At 49.3% G+C, this 23,566-nt stretch overlaps 5 protein-coding genes across 5 annotated transcripts; 3 read left to right on the plus strand and 2 right to left on the minus strand.

Moving 5' to 3' along the window:
- Positions 1-353: 353 nt before the first annotated feature.
- On the plus strand, positions 354-3,544 carry H6S33_006796 (uncharacterized protein; the record flags this gene model as incomplete). Its single annotated transcript, XM_044838146.1, has 3 exons — positions 354-657; positions 779-2,814; positions 2,870-3,544. The coding sequence occupies 3 exons, from the start codon at positions 354-356 to the stop codon at positions 3,542-3,544; spliced, it is 3,015 nt and encodes a 1,004-aa protein (XP_044689614.1).
- A 3,437-nt stretch (positions 3,545-6,981) lies between these two features.
- H6S33_006797 (uncharacterized protein) lies at positions 6,982-10,260 on the plus strand (the record flags this gene model as incomplete). Its single annotated transcript, XM_044838147.1, has 7 exons — positions 6,982-7,656; positions 7,717-8,210; positions 8,264-8,393; positions 8,448-8,503; positions 8,571-8,748; positions 8,805-9,323; positions 9,376-10,260. The coding sequence occupies 7 exons, from the start codon at positions 6,982-6,984 to the stop codon at positions 10,258-10,260; spliced, it is 2,937 nt and encodes a 978-aa protein (XP_044689615.1).
- A 2,773-nt stretch (positions 10,261-13,033) lies between these two features.
- Positions 13,034-13,300, plus strand: H6S33_006798 (uncharacterized protein; the record flags this gene model as incomplete). Its single annotated transcript, XM_044838148.1, has 1 exon — positions 13,034-13,300. The coding sequence occupies one exon, from the start codon at positions 13,034-13,036 to the stop codon at positions 13,298-13,300; it is 267 nt and encodes an 88-aa protein (XP_044689616.1).
- Positions 13,301-13,766: 466 nt separating this feature from the next.
- On the minus strand, positions 13,767-14,798 carry H6S33_006799 (uncharacterized protein; the record flags this gene model as incomplete). Its single annotated transcript, XM_044838149.1, has 5 exons — positions 13,767-13,792; positions 13,862-14,183; positions 14,271-14,554; positions 14,618-14,723; positions 14,796-14,798. 5 exons carry the CDS (start codon positions 14,796-14,798, stop codon positions 13,767-13,769), a joined length of 741 nt encoding a protein of 246 aa, XP_044689617.1.
- Positions 14,799-17,417: 2,619 nt separating this feature from the next.
- H6S33_006800 (uncharacterized protein) lies at positions 17,418-20,877 on the minus strand (the record flags this gene model as incomplete). The annotated part of the gene is made up of 5 exons (XM_044838150.1): positions 17,418-18,578; positions 18,635-19,786; positions 19,852-20,281; positions 20,389-20,627; positions 20,842-20,877. The coding sequence occupies 5 exons, from the start codon at positions 20,875-20,877 to the stop codon at positions 17,418-17,420; spliced, it is 3,018 nt and encodes a 1,005-aa protein (XP_044689618.1).
- Positions 20,878-23,566: the final 2,689 nt, after the last annotated feature.

The raw sequence follows: 23,566 nt of genomic DNA on the forward strand, positions 1-23,566 counted from the left end.
CCACCACCTCTACCTCCCCCCTCGACCGTCCCCCTTTCATCTCCATTACACCTCCATCTTCTCAATCTGATCCCTCATTCACCAAATATTTTGTCAGCATCGTCGGTCTTCATCGGTCGGTGCTCTCGCTAATTTCATTTTTCGAACCCTCTATCCGGGTTTCGCCTTTTTGGCATTCTATTCTTACTGTCCGTGCTCATCCCATCAATCAATCTGCTGCTTCCTCCATCTATCTATCTATATTTTCCTTTCTTGCTACAGAGGCTCGGCTAGGAGCCTCTTTCAAACTTCATCTTTTCATACCATATCATTTGGTATTATATTCTAACTAAGTTTATTACAGTCTCACACACATGTCTGAAGTTCATCCACGTATCCCCTATACCCCTCGTGGCGGCGGTGGTAGGGGTGCTAGTCGGGGCGGCCGTAGCGGTTCTACTGGCACCCGGGGCGGATCAGCCCGTTCAGTCCGTAACTTAAATGGCGACATCAATACACCTTACAGCAACGAAGATGAAGGTCAATTGAAGACGAAATACCCCAAAGCACTGTTACAACTGGAAGAGATGTTCGAGAACCAGGCTTCTGAAGACCTCATCTCCATTCTAGAAGAGTGCGATGGTGATCCTAATATTGCAGCAGATAGGCTAGCTGAGGGTCCGTTCTCCTATCTTCAAGCTCTTCTTTTACATGTTCACTATCTTCCCGCTGCTTTGCGGCTCTTGTTGTGTAACCTTGTGTAGCAGCCTAGCTAAAATATATATTTATGCTTGTTCAGGTCGGGCCCGCCAGTGGGTGGTACAGGGGGGCCATAAACCTCGTCCTAGCCCCAAGCCTAAGGCTTACGACCGCGCATCAACTGGAGCTGCCACTGATTCTGGTCGTGGTCCTCGTGCGAGGGGCAACTCTGAGGCTGGCCGCTCTCGTGGCCGAGTAACAGGGCCGGAGAACCGCAATAACCCAAGCCGTGCACGCCCCGGACCCCCCCCTCCAAACGGTGTCGCACGTCAACCCGAAGACTTGGGCGGGTGGTCTGCCGTTGGGGAGACTGTTCCGACAACTGAAGCTGAGAGCACAGGGGACGCAAAGAAGAAGCCCGATTCCAGTGTAACTTCACCTCCAACAACCACTAAAGCTGCCCCATGGACCAGCCTTTTCAAACCTGCTCCTACTCCTGCACCGGTACCGAAAAGGGTCCCCAAACCAGTTTCTCTTCCACCTGCGCCTACTCCTGCGCCTGAAACAAAAGCTGCTCCAGAACCAAAAGTGCCCGAATCTAATGTCGAAGCTGTCCCACCTCAAGAGCCCACAACTGAGCCGCTTGCCGAACCTTCTGCGCCTCAAGTCGAAGCTCCAGTTATCACTCCCGTCGCAGAGCCAGACCCAGAGCCAGAAGTAAAACCCGAGGTCCCCTCGGTGGTCCCTGCAGTTCCACCAATTCCAGTAACCTTAGTAACGCCAGCAGTTCCAGTAGCTCCTGCGGTCCCAGCTACACCAGCAGCTTCAGAAAGCCCAGTGGCTCCCATAGCTCCCGAAGCTCCCGCAGCTCCCGCAGCTCCAGAAACACCAGTAGCTCCAGAAACCCCCGAAGTTATTGAGACTATCCCCTCCCCCCAGCCTCAACAGCCACTTACAGAAGACAATTTGGAAAAAATTGAGGATGTTGCCCCACCTGCTCCAACAGGTACCCAGGCAAGCACAATCGCGTCACCTGCGCCTACTCCTAGTGCTATTGGTGTCAGCATTGCACCCCCACCCACCCAGCCCGTAGCAACAACACCTAGGACTGCGTATGCCGTGGCTATACCGAAAAACACCCCAAGATCAAAGTACCGGACCTTAACACAACAGGAACCTGTCATTATGCCCAGTCCTATAACTCATAACGCAGTAGAGCACCCAACCCTTCAATTCGGCAGTATGGGTCTTGGTGATGAAGATGGCGATGAAGCTGAGCCAGTCGAGACTGTGTCGCAACCTGAGCAGCCGTCTCAAATTGCTCAGCCAATTTCTGCACTTCCTCCGACTGGCCCTGCCCAGGCTCCAGTCTCTCAGCCACCCGTTACGGATGCACTTCCCACCCCTCGACAGGCCCCTGGACTACCTGTGCACCCCCAGGTTGCCCCTCAGCAACCTAGCCCGCAGCCGCCCCTCGCCCCCCAGAGTATGACGCAACAGCACCTAAACCAGCATATGCAATACAATCGCTACGAAATTCCTAATCCCCAACAACAGCCTCAAACCAAGCCATTCGACACTTTTGGACCACCCGCACAACAGCAACCAGCACCCCAACCTCAAAACCAACCACAACAATCACAGGTGCAACCACCTCACAGTCAACCTCAAACCTACACTGGCTATGCTTACTCCCAATTGCAGCCTCATCAACAGCCTTCGCATATTAGTGTAGGTCTTTCAACAACCCCAGACCACCAGTACAATAACTACTACGATCGCACCCAGCCTCCTGGATTTGGAAATCTTTATAACTCCACTTACATGCAGCAAGGTCAGTCTCAGCAAGATGCTGGCGCAAACCAACAACGTGCTTCAAGCGGTCTTGGTGGTGCTGGAGAAGCTCTTGGTCAAGTTCCCACCTCAGCGCCTGTGTCCGGCCAAGTACAGCAACCCACTTCAAGATACGGCGCGCAGACCGGGGAGCAATCTAGTGGGCATGGAACTCCAAGCCCAGCAATCACTGCTGCTCAGCAGACATCTCAGCCCCACCAGCCAGGTCTAGCTCAATATCCTGGAGGAATGCCGTCGTACGGATACCAGCAGCACCCCTACTACAGTCAATTTATGCATCAGGTATGAATGTCTTCATTGAAAATAATCTAACAACACTGACTTAAAGGTGTTACAGAGTTATTACAACCACCCCAATCCTTTCGGAAAGCACCAGGGAATGTATGGATATCCTCAGGCCTATATGTCTCCTCAATACTCAGATCATTCCTCGAGCCCAGCGGGCCTTGGTGGGTTTGGTACACCTTCGACACAGGGTCGTGAAAGTGTTGGACTTGGCGACTACGGTCGCATGAATGCAACTGCATCGCAGCAACAGCAGCAACAGCAGTCACTTCCGCAGCACTCATCAGCCGGTGCCTACGGTAACAGCAACGCCATACCAAACTTTCTGGGCAGTCGTGGTTTGCCTGAGCAGCAGCAACTTGGCAGCGGCGTTGGTCAACAACAAGTTACCCAGCAAGCCCAAAACGATGATTCTATGAAGTTTGGTGAAAACAAGCCCCCGACTGGCCCCTCATCCACCCCGTCGATCCAAGGACAGCCTGGAAGACCGGGATCAGCTACCAGTGGCGCAAATATGGGGCCACAGCACGGAGCACAGACCCCAGGAAGCATGTATGGTGGTACCCATTTGAACCATAACTTGCACCAAGCCCAGCAGAGCCAGTATGGCGTTGGGCAGGGCCAGACTGCTACAAGCCAGTATTCCATGTATGGGCACCCCCATTACGGACAGTCTACTCAGAGGCACAACAACGCCGGTGGTTGGGGTACTGGGTATAGTCACTAGGTATTCTGTACGAAGTGATTAGCAGTTATTTTTTTCACGAAATGACGAGCATGATGCGAAAATGATGATGTATCATGGGGTAATTTCTCTACCTTCAGTGATGTGGGCCGAGCTGTGATGGGTCTCTTCTGTTTTTTTCACTTCTTTGTTATATCGTCAACTATTTCTTTTTAGTTTCTTGGTCATCTTTGGTTTGGTTTGGTATTCGTTTTTCCAGCTAGGGGGCAGTTAGGGGTAGTTATGCATTATTACCTTTCTTTCTTGTGGATCTTTTTTTTCGTTACCGAGGGGTTATTACCTTTTTGTATTCGCATCTCTTTTTCAATTTTTCCTTTCCACTACGTTGCTTCCTCTGATGGGATGGTATGACTCAATCTACCCATTCATATTGTCAATCGGTTCTTCATACTATTTCTGGGGTTGGGCGGCACAAAAAAATTCAAATCAATAAGGGCTGGGGGGGGTCTGCGGGTTTTTTCTGCTTTCAATTCTTCTTTGGGTGCGCCGAGGTTGTCTTTTGCGTTCCCGTACTTTCAAAAAGGAAAAAATGGAGTTGCCTGTTTATTTCTCCTTCCTTTGCAACATTCTTGATCAGATCTTGCATCTTCGTGATAGATGAACGAGTGCCGAATGAGCATTGCAATGCTCATTTGGCAGTAAATACATGTATTTCTGGTATTCCGAGTACATATAGCGTAAACTTGTGTTTTTGTCTCGATCTCACCATCATGCTCACGTGAATATACATGTGTGGAAAGGGTTTAAAATGACAGCTTTCGGTACACTTGATGTATGATGACACATAGTGCGAGATATCACTTCTTTAGCCAACTTTAAACGGCAGAAATCCCTTTTTATCTTGTAACTACATGTAGGGACCCACCTAAGAAGTATTAGAAGTATAAAAACCCGTAACTACATGTAATCACCGAATAAGATAAGAATTCGAACTGCCCCTTAAAACACGCAACATTGCGCTGTTGCCTGATGAAAACAAATTCGGGAGTCGCTTGAACGATAAAGACGGTTCGTTCTATGAATGTTGAACTTTCTCTCTTTGGATTGTGGTAGTGTCAATTTAGATCATAGAATTGTGTTATTTTACGTCATGTGTTATTTTACATCAGGCGTTTCGAAAGTTGTATCATTGTAGTAGACCCCTAGGCCTTTCGGCATATTAATACGTATGTATGTATTGAGAAATTTGGTCATGCTAGAACATTTCAGAGGTATATGATCGTATGGCATATAATTGAAGTTATAAATGTCTATATTAAGCAAAATCATGGGACACGCTTAGTGGGGGCATTGGACCCTTAGATAGTGTTCTACGCTGTATAAGAGGGGGTGAGTGAGAATTGGTGCAAATGTGACCATGGTAAGCAAAAGAGGTCGCGTGCCGGTAGCGCTACACAACCACGTAAATAGGCAAAATTTGATACGAGCACCAAGCATTCAAAGTCTATTCCTGGAGCACAGGATGGAGAAATGATCAGCTCCCCTCCGTTATTTGGTAAAATTTGTACATGGGCGGCGAAATGGGCAGACAAAACTACAAATAAGCTGTTGAGTAATCCAGTCGACAAAGGAGGTCAATATCGATAGTCATCACTTTAAGCTGCTGTGTAAGACGTCGAATTTCTTATGTTGACTAACCTGGGATTGTCGTGTTTAAATACATGTAATCCCGAAGCATGGTTGAAACTGCCACGTATGGTGGAGGAGCTTAAAGACGACGTCCTTTTGGCGAAAAGTTTGTCCAGGGTTCAGAATACTAGGGTCTCTGCAAAACCTGGGAAGAAAGATATTTGCCCATGGGTCTTTCCTGCATGTTTACGGCGCCACACCTGCCCAACCAGGCGGAGATTTTTCGGCCAAAGAGTTGCGGACGTCGTGTCTATTTGTGAACAAGCTTCCTGTTGTGGAGGGGGAGATCTGGAGGAGTGCACCGAGCTGAGCTGAGCGGTTGATTAGATTAAAGCTCTCGGATATGTTTAATCTTGTTCTTCTCCGGGATTTTCGGATTTGGGAAACGAAATGTTGCTCATATCAAGACCTAGGTGGGAGCTCAGATAACAGAGCGTAAAAGTCATGGCAAGCCTCCCGTGGTGCGTAATCAGTTGCTCGAGTCAACCTGGCTGAAAATAACCATAATATTGTCCGAGGATGCAACATAAACCATCCTGAATCACCGAGGAAGTAGAAAAAGACCCGGTGGCTTTCTGAGCGGGGGATCTTGACTTGATAATTTAAAGAGTCTTTTTATGTGCCGTTGTTCTAGTGTTTCCACAGTATATCTAGGAACGGTAGATCTGGCACGGTAATGTACATATCCACGGTGTACATCGATGTTGCGTACATCGATGTCTGGAGTACACCGTAAACGGTGCCGGTGGACCCTGACCGTTGCTTTCTGGAAGGCTGGAACCCCAACAGCGCCTAACTACATAAGGAAAACTTCCCTGAAGTAAGGCTACCGATGCGACAAAGGGCAGTTTCAACGTCCTTGCATCTCAACTCTGCACATTGTCCCTGAACCGTTTGCGAGATCTGTTGCCTCAGTGGATGGAAAAAAAGAGAGCTCTGAATATTTAAACATGACATAATAAGACCAATCCCTTCGAGAAAAGCTCTGGAGAACGTTTGATGAGCCGCCACAGGCCTGGAAGATCTCTTTCTGGTGTGGATGCCCAGGGATCCTCCCGATGGCCGAGACAGCTGGTGTTTCCCAAAATAGTGGATCCGTACAGGACAGGGGGTAAGGAGAGGTAGGGATTTCCGGGTGGAAATCTTGAAAGGACCAAAAGGATGCCGTAATCCTTCTCTTGGGCTTGTTTCTCCAGGTTCTTGGACAGAGAGTGTGAGTGACAGACCTCTCTATCTAATCTCTGCCAATGGTTGGAGAGAGACTCTCGTCTTATCCTTCTTTCATTCGTTCTTCTATCCCTTTCTATTGTTTGTCACTCACAATTGAAAGGGAACATTCTCTCCTTAACTCCCAATAGCTCCCATCAGCTTCCCGAATTAGCCGGTCTACCTACTGCTCTCCCCCCACTACTTTCCCTCTTTTCTTTTTTCTAAACTCTTGTGATCTTGGGAGCCACTGCAGCTTTGTGCGGGCCAGGAAAAAACATTCCTTGTTGAGAAAAGGGAAACCTTGAAGTGGGCGTCACACGACACGACGTACCCAGCTCCGGTTTTTTTTGACAGGACATAATAGCCACACTGCAGGGCTGTATTACTTTCGGCAGCCACCACCTCCGTCACAACTTGCGTTAAATATCTGCCCATCCTCGCCAAACTTGCACTTACACTCCCCCACAAATATCTAGCACTCGCAACATTCGTTTTCTTGTCTACGCCTCACCTAGCCTCCGTCTCAACTTTTTGAGACTCGTCATTCGTTTTTTCAGTCATTCGTTACTACTGTGCGCAATATGGGTACCTGTCTAGTTGACGGTGTTAATCACCTATTCCGGCGTGAAATGGACCAGAAGCTTTCGTTGTTCCTTAACATGGTTCAGTCTCCCTTCCGGCAGGAATTCAGTACAGACGCTTTCTTTGCGTCTTTGGGATCGTCTTTGGGAATATCAGCAGCGATACTATTAGCATGGTGTTTAGTCAGACCCTATAACTCTGTCGTTTACGCTCCAAAACTACGGAATGCAGACGAGAAGCACGCGCCCCCGCGGATAGAGAAGGGATACTTTGCATGGCTTACGCCACTATTGAAATGCCACGAGGCGGATCTCCTACCAAAGCTCGGGCTTGATGCCATCGTCTTTCTGAGGTTCTTACGAATGTGCCGAAACATATTTTTTGTCTTGGCCATTCTTGGTTGCGCGGTCATGATTCCAGTCAACGTCAGCTGTAACCTAAAGAATTCTTGGACAGATGTAAATGGGACTTCGAGCTCGAGAAAGTGGTTTGTCCTTATGAGCCCTAACTACACTTGGGGCAATTGCATGTGGGCCCATGTCATCGTCGCTTGGGTCTTCAACTTTATCATTATGTACTTCCTATACACAAATTATGCCGCTATTACAACTATGCGTAAGAATTTCTTCGAGACTCCCGAGTACCAGGCGTCACTTCATTCGAGAACATTGATGGTACGCTCCATGTTTGGCTGGTTGCTAATCAGTGAAACCAAGCTGACAATATGGTATTAGATCACGGATATCCCAAGCTCATATCGTTCCGATGATGGCCTTGGCAAGATAATTGGAACACTCAGTGTTCCTCACCATGGTGACGAGAGATGCGCTATAGGGAGAAACGTCAAGGATCTTCCGGAGCTTATTGACGAACATGGGCAAGCTGTCAGAAAGCTTGAAGGGTTTCTTGCAAAATACTTGAAGAATCCCGATAACCTCCCTGCAAGAAGACCTGTTTGTAAGCCGCATAAAAATGATAAATCGGTCCCACAGGATTCGGATGTGGATGCTATCGAATATCTTGGTCAGAGGATCAAAGATTTGGAGAAGCACATTTATGCCATCCGGGATACAATCGACAAACGGGATGCTCTGCAATATGGATTTGTGTCGTTTCCAACGATCTCAAGGGCTCATATAGCTGCCAAGGCCACTCGAGGGAAGCACCCTAAGGGCACTACTATCAAATTAGCCCCGAGGCCTAATGATATCATTTGGGATAACTTGACGTACGTGCTTATCTTGTGCCCGTAATATAGCAATAGTAACTGATATATAATAGTCGCTCAAAGAGTGCAAGGCGTGGGAACAAGATGATTGGAAATTTCCTTTTCGTAATGCTTTCAATCCTCTTCGTAATACCCAATGCTCTTATTGCGGTGTTTCTGTCGAATCTTCACAATATTGCAGCTGTAAGAAATCCTTTGCGATGTGAGTGGACGTTTAATGATCCTAACACATAATAGATTTGGTTTGAGTTTTCGGTATATTTGAACCAACATTACAAAGCATTCGCTATAGTGTATGTAACCGCTTTCCTAATCGCCATTGGAGTTTGATGCTTACAGAAACGGAATTGTCCTAAATAGTCAGGGTTTCCTTGCACCGACTATTACATCAATTATTTATCTACTTCTTCCCATTGTTATGAGACGTATCTCAGCATGGCAGGGCGATGTCACGAAAGCTTCTCGTGAGCGGCATGTCACCAGCAAGCTGTACTTCTTCTTTGTGGTCAATAATTTGATCATCTTCACTTTGTTCGGAGTGAGTACTTATTGTCCATTTTGAAATATGAAATTACTAATTTGAGGGGAGGGCAGACTCTCTGGACCACCATTCAAACTTTGGTTACAATTTCGGATACTGCGGGGCTTACCTGGGACGCTGTCAAGAGTATTGGGATAGCAACGAAAATTGCTATCGCCATGTTCGACGTCTCGACATTCTGGATAACCTATCTCTTACAAAGAAATCTTGGCGCCATTCTGGATATTGCACAGCTAGTCTCATTAGTCTCGAAAAGTCTTTACAGGCGATTTGCATCCCCAACCCCAAGGCAGATGATTGAGTGGACTGCTCCGCCTGCGTTCGAGTATGCAACATATTACAACTACTTCCTTTTCTACGCCACGATTGGCTTGGTATTTTCGACAATCCAGCCTATCGTCCTTCCGATCGCATTTATATACTTTTTGGTTGATAGCTTTCTCAAGAAATACTGTCTCATGTATATATTCGTTACCAAGGTTGAGAGTGACGGGTCGTTTTGGAGATTACTCTTCAACAGGTTCTTATTTGCAACTGGCTTTTTCAATATCGTGGTAGCTCTAGTTGTCTGGGTAAGTTTGCGATCCATTCCACGTTTGCTTATCCGTAACTAATGGTACGTAGGTACGATACACCTCCCAAGCAGCGTTTTGCGTACTTCCTTTGATTGCATTCTTGATTGGATTCAAGTTTTATTGCCGCAGAGTCTTTGATGTTCAAATTCGTTATCATACCAAGGGTACAGACCGGGAGAGTATGATTAGTGCAGGCAAATTCACACGTAAAGACAAATTAGACAAGAGATATGGCCATCCTGCACTTTGGCGCCCCTTGATTACACCAATGGTAGACGCCAAGGCGAAGCACGTTTTGAGCCAGGTTTACTACGGCAGAATCAACTCGGAGCAGCACAAATCAACCTATGGAGACGTCGGGTTGAGTCTCATGCAGCCAGGACAGGCAGGGAGAAGACAACAAGACCCACTTGCTCACCAATTTGAGATGGTCGATGAGGCAGACATGGACTTTCAGAATTTCAAGCATCGCGCCGAATTCGCATCTGAGCACGGCGGAAGCAATGCATATGGGCCTAATTTTGATGCATACAGCGACGCTGGAACATTTACCCCACCACCTGGATTCCAGTCGCCGGCAAGTTCCAGACCTGGTACCCCCACCGGAAGACCAAATCCTAGTCCCTTGTCATTATCCATGATAGGGTCGGACTACCAACAGGTTCCCAATCCTGCGCCTCCAAGTTTTCGTGCGCAGAAACGCTCCGAGAGCCCATATCTTGGCGACAGAGTCAGCATGATGAGTCCAGATGGAGGAGAAGCCACGGTGGATTGGAGCATACATGACGGTCGCAGCGAAACGGGCTCAGTTACACATCTCTTGAAGGATCAAGGGCAGCATCACTACGTACCTGGGCCATCTTCGCGGCGAGGCCCTCAATATCCACAACAGCCTTACGATCATGAAGAATACAGGGGGGTTCCGAGGCGGTAAATGGACATATCCATTTTTATCGGCTGGAAGTTTTTAGATGAGATATTAGCATGTAGCATTTGGCTTTCGTTAATTTTCTGATTTCGAAGGGCAATTAGCCTCAAAATACCCCTTGTCTTTCTTTTCTCCACAAGATTGTTGGCATTAGGGTATCGTTTTTCTTTTTTGGTTGCGGCTTATTTTTTTTATTTATTTTGTATAGAGTTTTGGGCCACTAGGGTGTTTTTTTTTTATATTATTCTTGTATCATGCATGGCTTTCTTTGTCTTTGGGTAGGTGTTGCTTCCGGGGGTCTTTGGTGCATCTGTAAACTATCACGAACCATTGGTTTTTCGTATAAATAATCGGGATCTGTGTTATAATCTTCTCGACCTGCAAACTAATACGCAATGTCGCGAGTTGCGACAGTCGTTCATGGTCGCCCCTCATCACCGTCAGACTATATCCCGCCCTTCAACGGGCACCTTCCAGTTGACCCGAGAGGTCAAAAAAAAATATCGCAACTCAAGCTCTGCATATTGCAGAACCAGAAACCGCACGTAGTAAACCAGAGATTTTAAGTGTCCTCGGAGGGAGTCGAACCCTCGACCTTCGGATATCTGATTCTAAGAACCAGTCATAGTGCCATATGAGACCGACGCTTTAACCAACTAAGCCACAAAGACAGTGGCTAATTGTGTTTGCGGTCCTTTTTTTTTTTTTTTTTTTTGCCCCGCTAGTACTGGGCTACTACTACTAGTGCCGCTGCGGGCTGTGAACCTTGTATAGGGTTCTTGGGATGGTGTTAAGTGCATTAGTACGTAGTAAGGTTTTGAAGCGGAAGGTATTTTTCTGTATGTGTGTGTTGATAGAGTAGGGAATATCGGAGCTGATGTTTCCTACTCGGTGGTGGTGTGAAAGATATCTGTTGAAGAGGCGTTCCGGTTGGTTGGCTCATTCTATTGATCTGGTTGGCTAAGAGCTGCCAAGACATTAGTACCCAGTACGGCACAGGTACTAACGGGTCATGGCGTGTCACTCGGCGGTGTTTTGCACGTGGTGGTCAAACATTCCAAACTGACTACTACGCTCGTGATCTCCCTATCAGCCCCGGCGGTGTCGGTGGGCTGGTAGGTCGCTTGATTGATGGAACACATGGGTCACTGCCTTGCCTTTGAGTCTGTAGGTACAGTCGCAGTCGTACCGTCACCGTGCCTGGCTGGCTGGCTTGGGAAGGGCCGTGGTACACTACTTACCGTTCAAACCTACCAGGATTAAGCTTGAAGAGTTATGCTGATTTAAAGGTAGAATCCGAGGAAAGGGTAGAGCTCAAGCTCAAAGTTGCGATCAGAAGTAAAAGATAGACTAGAACAGAGTGGGCCCTAGGTGAAGGAGGGGGTGGTGGGGGTTTATGACTTGGATATCAACAACAGCTCATCCCAAATTCTGCCTGTCGGGGTGCAACCGAGAGGATAGGCTGGTGGAGTTCAGGCTATGGCGATAGGCACCATCTTGGAGTACTTATTCTAGTAGGTAGAGTATTATCTAGTTGGTATCTCATGTAGGTACAGATATATCGTGGCCCGATGACGGGTTTCGATGACGGGATTCGAACTTGATTTTCGACCGCAGCAGCTAGAGTTAGAAAAGAGAGGATCAATCAGTCAATCAGTCAGTCGGTCACTTTACGTAACACAGCACCTCCCTCCTCACTATTCCCCAGCGAGACTCGAGAGACAGTAAACTGCTGATTACTTATTCCCCCTGCCTACTAGTATTGACGTGACTCAAGAATTAAACCCAAACCCAAACCCAAACCCCCATCATGAGAACACTCCCCAACTCAACTCCCCACTAATCCAGCCCCAGCCACAAACCCCCGCCCTAGGCCTTCTACCCCTTCCGCCCCTACAACCTGCCAATCCCAACGTCATACCCTGTCAATCAGCCTCACGGACAAACCACCCACTAACCCCTACCCTACATGTTTACCCTGTCCACCTTACACCGACTATTGGATGGTGACACAGGCACCACCCATCCCTTGCGTGTAACCGTCTGTCAAGGCAGACAACGACAGACACGGCAGAAACGATAGAGAGAGAGGGAAACTCTAAATTTATTTTCCTCTGTGATCCCGCGGGTGAGACTGGGATCGTCGTACAATCACAGTGAATCAGCCTTGGTTGGTGGTGGTGGAGGAAAGTAAGTAGTTGGGCAGGCAGGGCACATCATTATTAGTATTGTTACTCTACTTACCTTAGTATACCCTACTAACTGAGCCACCGGCGATTGGCGATTGGTGATGATCGGGGGTGAGTGGTGAGTGGTATGATGACAATTATACGAGAAACACACGTGAATGACCACCTATTGCAATGCAGTGTCCATCGTATCTGGGGACGTAACTTGTTTTCTATCTTGCGTGAGAGGAAGGCAGAGATAAATACCGGCCTGGACCGCTGGTTTCTTTTATATTTCGATCAATCACAATAACCATCCTCTCACAAGAACACGAGAAATTCGAGTCATCATCCTATAACTATCGCATTAAGAAAATCCAAACTCAAGTCATAAGTAAATCCTCCTCTTATACCAACACCAAACCACACCAGCGAGCGGCACTACGAGCTGATATCCAGTCTAAAGACCAATAAATCCGTACTTTGTGCTATACCTACATCGTGTACCCACCCATAAACACAAACACCCAAAACCACAATGTGTTTCGGCAGAAAGCCTAAACCCTCGGACCACACGAGTTCTCTCGGTCCCCGGAAGCCAAAAGCCAGCAATGGCTATAGCGGGGGCTACAGTGGTACAAATACCCGTGGTGGCGGTCACCGCGGCAGGCACAATGGGGGAGGGGGACATGGCGGCGGTCATCATGACGGGGGAGGGGGACATGGCGGCGGTCATCATGACGGGGGAGGCGGCGGTCATCATGACGGGGGAGGCGGCGGTGGATGCGGTGGCGGCGGAGGAGGAAGTGGTGGGTGTGGCGGGGGTGGCGGGGGTGGTTGAGGTGGGGGTGGGGGCGGGTGTTAAGAACCCCTTCTAGAATCATCAATTGGGAGAGTTGGTACTTTGTGGGCGGGTGTTAGGAACCCCCTTCAGGAATCATCGATTGGGAGAGTTGGTACTTTATGGGTGGGTGTTAAGAACCCCCCTTCTGGAATCATCAATTGGGAGAGTTGGGACTTTGTGGGCGTTTCTTTTGTTGTCGGGATGTTATGCGGGATTCTGTTGTTTCTTTCCTTTCCTCTTTGTCTTGGTTTGGTAGACGTTGTTTGTAGTAAGCAGGAGGTTTCGTTTGTGTTAACAGGTAGACCAATGCCACAATACCGAAATACAGTTATTACGGTCAAGTGAATACTTTTTCTCATCGGTGAAATTGCTCCCCCACACAACGAACCGTGACTGCATGTTCCCCTGCACATTCAACACTTGCCAAAACACTTTTATTTTCTTATCTAGTTATTTCTCATGGTATACAGCATTTTTTAAAAAGGGCACCACAGCACACTCTACGCAGAGTTGATGATATCCACAACTGCACACACACACACACACCCCGTTAGCCAACAAACCCCACACAAAGCGCATTCCGGGGAAAACTCACAGGCCGGCTTCAAGCTGGCTCCACCAACCAAGAACCCATCGACATCCGGCTGCTGCGCCAGCTCCTTGGCGTTCTTGTCGGTGACGCTCCCGCCATACAAGATCCTCGTCTCCTCCGCCGCCTTCTCCGACACGTTCTCCTTGAGCCAAGCCCGGATGGCCGCGTGGACCTCCTGGGCCTGCGCAGTCGTCGCAACCTTCCCGGTGCCAATGGCCCACACGGGCTCGTATGCGATCACAATCTTGCTCCAGTCGCTGACCTCCTCCGCGACGGCCGCAAGCTGCGAGGTCACGACATCGATGGTGACGCCGGCCTCACGTTGCTATCACCCGCCCGGCCCCGCCATATCAGCAAATGCCCGACCCGGCCCGGCCCGGCCCTGAGTATAAGAAGAAGACGCGGAACAAACCTCCAAGCTCTCGCCAATGCACAGAATGACGCTCAGGCCCTGCGCGAGTGCGGCCTTGGTCTTTGAGGCGATAAACTTGTCGCTCTCGCCCAGGAGCGCGCGGCGCTCAGAGTGGCCGATGAGGACCCAGTTTATGCCGGCATCCTTGAGCTGCTCGGCGCTGATCTCGCCGGTGTAGGCGCCGTTGCCCTTGTCGTAGACGTTCTGGGCGGCGATGGCAATATCTTTGCGGGTGATCTCCCTGGCGAGGAGGAGGTAGAGGGCGGGCGGGGCGATCACGACCTCTGTGGAATGCACCCGGGGAGGTTAGTATTGGTATGGGTTTGAGGGCGGAGGGGGAGACGGACCAACGTTAGGGTTGAGAGTGGCATTGTTGAGGTGCTCAATAATGGATTTGATTGAGGCGACTGTGCCGTTGCTCTTGAAGTTTCCACCTACGAAGAATTTGCGTGCCTATTTGTTTTTGCATATTAGAATTCCGGGTTTTGATCATATATTAAATAGCATAGCAGGGCACCAACACACCATGTTGATATGTTATATGAGGAATGTGCTGGAGTTTTCGCGGTCGTGGTGCTTGCAGGACGGTTGAAACAATTGAAATATCGTGCCGTCTTTAAAAGTTTGGTGGCCACCGCGGGGGTGGTGGAGGAGGAAGGACCACCGATAAATACTCACACCACTAGATCGCATCATTATTACCCACGAAAACAATTCGTATTAATCGGCAGGTGGAGATCACCACCGAATTTTTCTGAGAGGAGGAGCTCTTTCCGGCAGCAAGGACGACTGTAAAAAGAAAATATCTCTCAATAAGGTGTTGATCGGGTACTTGATCCGGGAACTATCGCCAAGATCGGGTTCAATACCGACTGCAAGGAAAGCGATGTATCCGAATATAAACCGAATTCGAGCCGAGTTGCAGTTTATGTGTAACTGATGAGAGGATGTTCGACTTGTTTGCGGTGAATTGTAAATTTCCAGGTTGCGGGTTATTCGGACAATCTCGGAGTGGCTTCATGGGCGGTCACTCGCACCAGGATGCTACTCCAGAACGACAGTCCGCATCATGCCATCCGGGTACATGGAATAGCCATTATACCATATCCGAAGCTGATGTTCCTTGGAACCCCACGCCTAGGAATTGGTTTGTTTCGGTGCCGGTCCTAATTTGGCAACTTAATCCAAAGGCTACTAATTAATTGCTGGTATTGATGGAACTTCTTTGGGTGATTAACGCTAAGAAATCTGTTTATGCACTGGATCATTAGGCGATACTCGCCTCGTCTTTAATTTCTCTAATAACTTGTAAAAACCCGATGGATACTTATAGATCCCATATCTGTATATAATTTCTTTGCGTGCGATATTGCGGGAGGCGTGACTTGCCTGACTTTATCCATTCAGCAATGACTCCAGGCTCATCCGGAGCTTGTCCCCAATGAGACAATCTGTTCGATAGCAAAGATTGGAATAATAAGGAATCATATAATTAAGTTGGCAAATCCTGTGATTCCAAGATCTTTTGAAGTAAATAACGCGATGGGCAGCATGGGAATGAAAAAGGTCGTTTTATAAGAAATGAAACAGCCAAGATAACAGATACCAAACAACAGAACAACATGCGCGCCATAATACCACGTATCAAAAAAAGTACATCTTCAAGGAAATTACAGGTTACTGTGGTCAGATCTATCCACTGTAAGACAAAACTATCACCACTGCAACACCTTATCATTTGACACCCCATTTCTCCCCCACGGTTTCTAAAGATCTCAGTGATATCTTGAAGCTTTGAAAAGCTTGAGCTTTCCGGTACGCGGTGATATCGGGCCAGCCAACTCAAATCTCAAGCACCGAGACAGGATAATCATTGACCCCAATCGCCAGCCAGTTCGTTGACATGAATCAATGTCGTCATATCTACTTTTCTCCAGGTCGCTATCTATCCACTATCAAGCCAAAAGAAACACTGGAGAACGGTTTCGCACAACGAGGGCTCTGTCTACTGGCAACCCCCCCCACCCCCCCCCCCAAACTATAGTAGCTCTATCGATCGGCCACAAACACGTGGAACGGGGCGCCCCGGCCACTAACCTACAGAGAAGGCTACTATTCGAAGCCGAAAATTGAACTTACATGATCTCTTTACAGGCTCTAGGCTCTAAGGATGTACGTCTTCTACAAATCTCAATCTTGGTCTGTGGGGGTTTAACAGCGGAATATCCTACGTACCTTTCCATGGCCAGCCAAACAGGAAGAAAAGAAAGAGCTAGGGCAGTACATCCTTATTCTAACCCATCCCGCTCCATCTTGACCGCACTCGACCATTAATTGAATGGTCGGAATATTTACTAAGGGTAATATAGTTACAACGACATCCGACCATTTAATGAACGTGCGAGCAATCCGCCTGCGGACCTAATCGAATATACCGAGTGATCTCTCATGACGCACATCACTCGTACCTCTTCTCCCTATTCCAGCAGGCAACTACCATGTACAGTCAGATACGACACTACAACACGTCTAGGCTGAATACCAATGCTTCTACTTCTAGTTTGGAGATGTAAATAACAAATGTTATTGGTCTTTTTATATTTGCGTCCGCCCTGTTGGCGAACGGGTGCCACCTTTCCGTAATATACATTGTGTTCACCAAATGTGCTAGGATTTAGTTAAGCGTGGGTCATGAACTATCACTCCGTTTCATATAGCTCGAGAGCCATTTCACAGCTCCGAAAACATCACTAGAACCCAAGTAGAATAGCAACCCAGATTTCATTAAAATACCACACACCCACACCTCTCCTCTCCTCTTCTCTCCTCACATATCCTCACTCACTCATGAACATACATAGCATCTCAACCATGAACTTTTAATGCCGCGCCACGCCCGGGCCTACAATATATTTTCCACATACTCTCACACACAACACACGCACATATTCAAACACTTCCATTCAACCCCAAGCACACGCACGCACACGCACACGCTACAAATGCACAACCACAAGTCCCTCTTCCTGCCATAGCAAGAAAAAATCCATATCACAAGTAAAGTAAAAAGATTTAAAAAAAGAACATATAAAAAAGCCACTACTACTTTAATAAAAAAAACGCAAGCTCCCCTATCCTATTGCCACGCTACTTCCACCCTGCCAAGCCCGCCCACGGATCTCCCTGCTGTCCCTGTTGCTGCTGCGACTGTCCATACTGCTGATACGCCTGTCCCTGCTGCTGCTGGCCGGGCGTGCCTGGCTGCTGCTGCGGCTGGTACACTGTTTGCGGTAGGGCCGTGAAGCTCTGTCTCTGGGCCTGTCCGGGAGGTGGCCCAGGTGGTGGTGGTGGCGGCACATATGTCTGCGGGTTATACGGGTAGTTCTGAGCTGTACCTCCGCCGGTATACATACTGGGAGGATTCGAGAAGTGTCCAGGATGATACTGCTGTGGCTGTGCGCCAGATGGCGGTGGAGATGTGGGCAGCTGAGAGTCCCGGCGGGCCATTGGTTGTGCCTGCTGGTAGCTATCGCGTCTGGGCAGCCCCGGGAGCTGGCCGTATGACTCGCGGCGCGGATAACCGTTGGGCGGTGGGGGGTACTGGTACCCTGTGTATCCAGTTGGCGGGGGCGGCGGGGGAGGTGGCGGCGTAGGTGTCGGGTATCCGCTGTACTGGTGTGGTGCATAGCGGGGAGTGCCAGGTGGACTTCCTAGAGCGCCGGCGGAGGTAGGGTGTGGAGTGTGTGGGGAGACGTTATTTGATAATGGGGCGGGACGCTTCGGCGGGAGTTTTGCCGACCCAGGAGGCTCGGATTGGCTACCGACGGTCATCCGCTCCATCATTCCTTGGAGTTTGCGCTGGTCGATGTCTGAGCCCTTTTGCTGCTCGATTTGGCTGAGGAGTTGAGCGCCCTCAACACGTCGATTGGAGACGAAGGTCTCAACGTTCTTGTCGAGGCTCTCAGCGGTCTCCATCATTTCTGTGTAGAATTGTCGGGCTTTATCGAGGCCAGCCCAGACGTCAAGGAAGGCCTGGTAGGTCTTTTTGAATTTTGAGAGAACAGCATTTCTCTGGCGTGACAAGGCCTCGTATTTCGACTGCTCGGCCCTGATACGCTTGTCTTGTAAAAGGTCACCGTAGGCGGCAGTAAGATCCTTCATTAATGCCGACTGCTTATGAGCAGCCTGCAGCAGGCGGTTCTGATGCGGCCTAAACTTTTCCAGCTCTGTCGCAAACAGCTGAGGTTCTATATTCTGTATAGCTTTCTTATTAAGGATCAGAACGTTTGATATATCATCGTTATGAATCTGCCTCACACACGCCATTAGCTCTTAATCGCCGCCACCACCAACATAACTCTCACCTTATCCTTCAGATCCTTCAAGACCTGTGCCCGCTCCCTCTTGATCATGTTCATCCTCTTAAGCAGTTCCTCCACCCTCTCGATTTGCTCCATGACCGACGTCCCGCTTTCACCATCATCTACATCCAGCAGGGTCTCCCCACCCCTATTATCATAACCATTACTCTGCTGGCCCCTAGCCTTTGCGATCCACAGATCGTCTACCGTGCCCTCTTCGGCCCTCTCTCCAGCAATCCTCATTTCCTCGATATCGTCCCTGACTGTGCGGTACTGCGAAAACAACTGATTATCGCTCCCGATGGCCGCCTCAATCGCCTCTCTATAGCTTCTGATATCGCCTCTTAACGTTTGTGTTAATCGGCTTGAAGGCTGCTGCGTCCAGTCGTCAAAATACTTCGCCCTCATCCTCTCACAGACACTCTCCTCCTGGTCCAAGCTCTTCCATGACCTATCCAGCACTTCAACAATGCGTTTCTTGTCACGTTTAAGCCCCGCAAACCGGGCCTCGAGGCTCTCGGGCTTATTCGCGATGTCGTCGCACCACGTGCGGAAGTCATCGTCAACTTCAATTCCATTCTCATACCCGCCCTTGAGCAGCTTAAGAGATCCAGGCAACTTCAGGTAGTCGAGAGCTGCGACCATCTCCGCGTTTGCCAAGTCGCACTTCTCGGTCTCGGCACGGACTAGCTTAGCCTTTTCCTCGTCGTAGAGCGAGGCACTCTCGGTAACACTCATAGGCACGATCTTCTGGAAGATATCGGGGCCGATGATACGGTTGATGTCCGCGCCGGCGTAGAGCTCCTGGACGGGGATGGCCTTTGCCGCGGGCATCTTGGGGATTACTGGGATTGAAGTCTCTGCTGGAACCGTCTGGTGGTAGATGTAGTCGTTGTCCTTGACAAGCTCCATGAGCTTCTCTTGCAGCTGCGAAAGATGTCTCTTCGTCATTTGTACCAGCGCGGGGCCGGTCTCGGCGGACAAGTTAGATGTCGCCGACGGTGAGTTTGGGAACGACTGAGAAAACCGTTGCGCATCCTTTGCTAGGTCCTCCGCAAGGTGCAGACGCGCAATTGCAAGTCCGTAGTTTCCATTATCCGTATCCGCGAGGGCCTGTAGATGCTGCGAGAGCGACTCCATGTAGCATTGTTTTGCCTATCCACCCTACACCGTCAATTCCATCCCGCCACCCACCCCAAAAACCAAACAGCAGCACATACCTGAACAACAATCAACCACACCCTCTCAAACACGCCTTTCGCCGAATTCTCCTGGACGCCCTCCACCGCTTGGGAATACAACAGTCCGGCCTGTGCTGCGAGCTTTGCCAGCATCCCCGGCTTCTTCCCGTCCGCAATCTGCTTTTCCAAAAATACCTCCTGCGCTTGCGCCAGCATGATGCTAATCAGCGTCTTGACCGTCTCCCTACTCAGATCCGTACTGGGCGCATGCAGAAAGTTCTCGTTGATATACGTAAACATCCCCGCCGACGCCTGGAACGAGTGGAAGGCCGTCTTTATCCCAAGCTCCTCAGACCTATTCTGGTTTGCCGCATGACACGAGTGTACCGCCGAGATATTAAATATGATGGATGCCTTCTCGAACGCGAGCGAGAACTGCGAAGTCTGCTTATGTGTGAACGCATCATACCTATTACCCATGCCCGCGCGCAATCACCAGTCAGCAAAACCCCCGTCCTCATGCCAATTTATTTATTTTCGTTTAAACATCAATTTCATTTCTCATTTCCCACTCACCAGGTAAAACCCACCCTGACGCCTCTTTCCTCGACGGGGAACCTGAGGTCCAGCAGCTCGAGCTGGCCGTAGTAGCGGTAGAGCAGATCACGGCCGGCGGCGGAGTCGCGGCCGGCGCCGCGCATGTCCTGCCGTAGCCGGTTGAGCGTTGCGCATTCCTCGCTGTACTTCTCGGGATCGCCGTAGGTTGTGCGGATGTAGGATTTCAGCGGGGTGATCCAGTCGACTTCCGTCGTTGTCTGTTACGATGACGTATGAGCTGGCTGTGGTAGTAGAAGAGGGGGTGGGGGAGGTAGGGAGGGGGTAGGGGGTAATGTAAGTAGCAGCATCAGCAGTAGGAGAGTAGAAGTGCTTGATGGGGGGAGGGGGGGGGGAGAGGTATATGATGTGAGAAGCGAGGTCCTCGAGGGGTCAGGTCGGAGAGAGGGGAGGGGCTGCAGAAGGTCTATCTACCTTGAGAGGGCAGCTAATTGTCGGAGACTGCTGCATGATCTTCTAAATATGCTCGTGACGGATTGGGGGGTCTCTCTCTCTCTCTCCCAAGCGTTGTTGTGAGAGTGGTGTGTGCGAGCGAGCAAGCGTGCGTGCGAGCAGAGCAGGAAAGCGTCAATGTAGGTATGTGTATGTAGGTATGGTAGGTATGGTAAGGTAAGGTAAGGTAAGGTATTGAATTGCACTAAACTTGTATGGTGAGATATAATTATCGCAACGTACGTATGTTTCGGCACAGACAACAAGTCAACTTCGATTTCTTCTTGCTCTTCTTTCTCGTTCTCGTTCTCCCTCTTCTTCCACTCGCCTCTTTCCTTCTTTCTCCACAACCAAAACTGTTGAAACAGAGGTCCGGAAAATACTTGTTATGCAGTTGTTAAAATAAAAAACACACGCGCACAACAGCAGCAGCAGCAGCGGTTCAGCAGAGACGGACAGAGCAGAGCAAAGTAGAGCAGAGAAGTGAAGATTAAAGAAAGAAAAGATATCCTAATCTCCCCTCTCTCCTCGCACGTAGCTGAAAAAAAAAAGCGACAAACACAAGCAGAAGAGGTACAGCGATTTTCACCCCCTGTCACAGGAAGGGGTCGTTTCGCACTACGGTAGTGCCACTGCCTGACCTGACCTGCTCTACGATTGATGTATGGATATGCCCGCAGCTTACGGGTAGGTGGTAACTGTGGCTCCTGCTGGCGGGGGTGTGTGATCCAAGCGAGTGGTTGGTGGGAGGGAGCACTGCAGAACGGCTATGTATGGATGGGCAGAATGGGGCAGCAGCAAGCAGGCAAGATGGTATGGGGGTGGAGGGGGGTGGTTATTGGGGGGGAGGGGGGCGGCGTTGTTGTGTGTGGTGGGCTGGATATGGAGATGGATTGATTGACGTCTATGAATAGATAGATGGCAATTAGGGTAGCAACAACAATAGCAAACGGGTAGACTGGTAAATAGAGAGGAGTAGTGAAACGAAAGGGGGGGGGGGTGGAAAGGGAACTTTGTCGACGAGAGAAATGGCCCAAACAGAGTGGACACAGGTATGGAATAATTTCAGCAGCACCACAGCAACAACCCAGAAGAAACAAGCACCACAGCAGGCACCTCTGCAACCATGAGCGCACGGAAGTGTGATCGCTACCAGAAAAACGGCAGGGCAGCAGACCAACCAGAAACGATGCTGGTTAAGCGCTGTACCTAGCTGCTGCGTCCGTTCTCTTTTGATGGGGGGATGCAGCCGACGGATAGGATGAGGATGTATCTGTATTTATGTAGGTACCGATGGGACGCTGCTCCTGTGGTAGGTAACCGTGGGATCTCTGCGGTGACAGGTCTACGTCCTAGGTATCTGGTCTGTCTGGTGTGAGTGAGTTGTGGTGATGAGAATGATAACGACGGAATGCGGAGATTCTACGTCCGTACGATATTGTTGTGCAGAGACAAGAACAAGAATGTAATAGCAGCAGTATTGGCGGCAGAAATGTGTGTGTGTACATGTATGCACATAACAAATGTTTTATTTCCCTTCTATCTTTTCCTTCAATCTCTCTCTCCTCATCTGCTCCAATCTTTATTTCCCCTGTCTCTTAATTAGAAATTGTATCAAACTGGCGGCAGAGCTCGTGACTGAATCCGCCTTAGTGCTCAATTGTACCCTGCTCAGTCGTAATCTATGTAGCTGTTGGCTTTCTGTTGGTTTCGTTCGTTGGTTGTCGATAAAAGCTGTCTGTCCCTGCCTGTGTTACGAGGAGAGAGAGCCCGTCTTGGCAGGTGTCTCTTCATTGCTTCTGCACTTCGCCGGATTGGCCTGTCTGACGTCGGCAGGCTGAGACTCACGCCCACGCGACCATCGAAACGGGTAAGGCCCCCGACCGTTGAAGGAGCACAAACAAGAGTCTTATCGATAAACGCGGGTCACTAACGAGCCTTTCCCTTAGCTCAGTGGTCTAAGCATGACCTAGCAGCTAGAGCATGCAGTGAACTCCAACTTAACACAACTACAGTCCTCCTCTTCCTCATTCTCCTCCTCCTCATCACTTTGCCTTCCTCCCCTTCACTGAGGCCCTGGAAATTCAGGATGAGGAGACAGATACGAACAGGTCTAGGGTAGATTAAAAAACGATTTACCCGCTGACCGACTCCTCTCTCAGCTGCTCATGCTCCTGAGGAAGTAGAGTACTTACTCCAGTCGAGCGATCCTATCTTGTTTTGTGGTACTCGTAGAGTACCGGTAAGCCTCGACACTGGGATATCCTTCCCAGAACTCTCCTCGTAAAGCCCTCCCACGGGAACAGGATAGATATATCCAACACCCTCCACATCCCCTCCCCCTTCGTCAGTTATATAGCTCATCCCGCCCAGCTATGCGGCCGTTTGTCTCATGCGGGCATCTCCATCCACCGCGACTGACTGGATTGATCGACCGATGAGAGACGGTCGTACCAGATAAAAAGGATATTCGCCTAGGATTAATCTAACGTCGCTTACTTTTTTTTTTTTTTTTGCACCAGGATGTTAACGTTGCAATGTGGTAGGTGCTCGGTGGGGCTTTTTTGTTGCGAGTGTGGTGAAAGCTTAATTCAGCTGCCACCAAAAAAATAAAAAATAAGGAAGTGAGGGAGGTCTTATCTCACCTCACCTCACTCAGCACTCTATGTGCTACCCGCGGCCGGAAGGCTAACCTCGGAGCGAGAAG

Source organism: Morchella sextelata (assembly GCF_020137385.1).
Source record: "Morchella sextelata strain SCLS chromosome Unknown scls_21, whole genome shotgun sequence".
Classification (NCBI taxonomy): domain Eukaryota; kingdom Fungi; phylum Ascomycota; class Pezizomycetes; order Pezizales; family Morchellaceae; genus Morchella; species Morchella sextelata.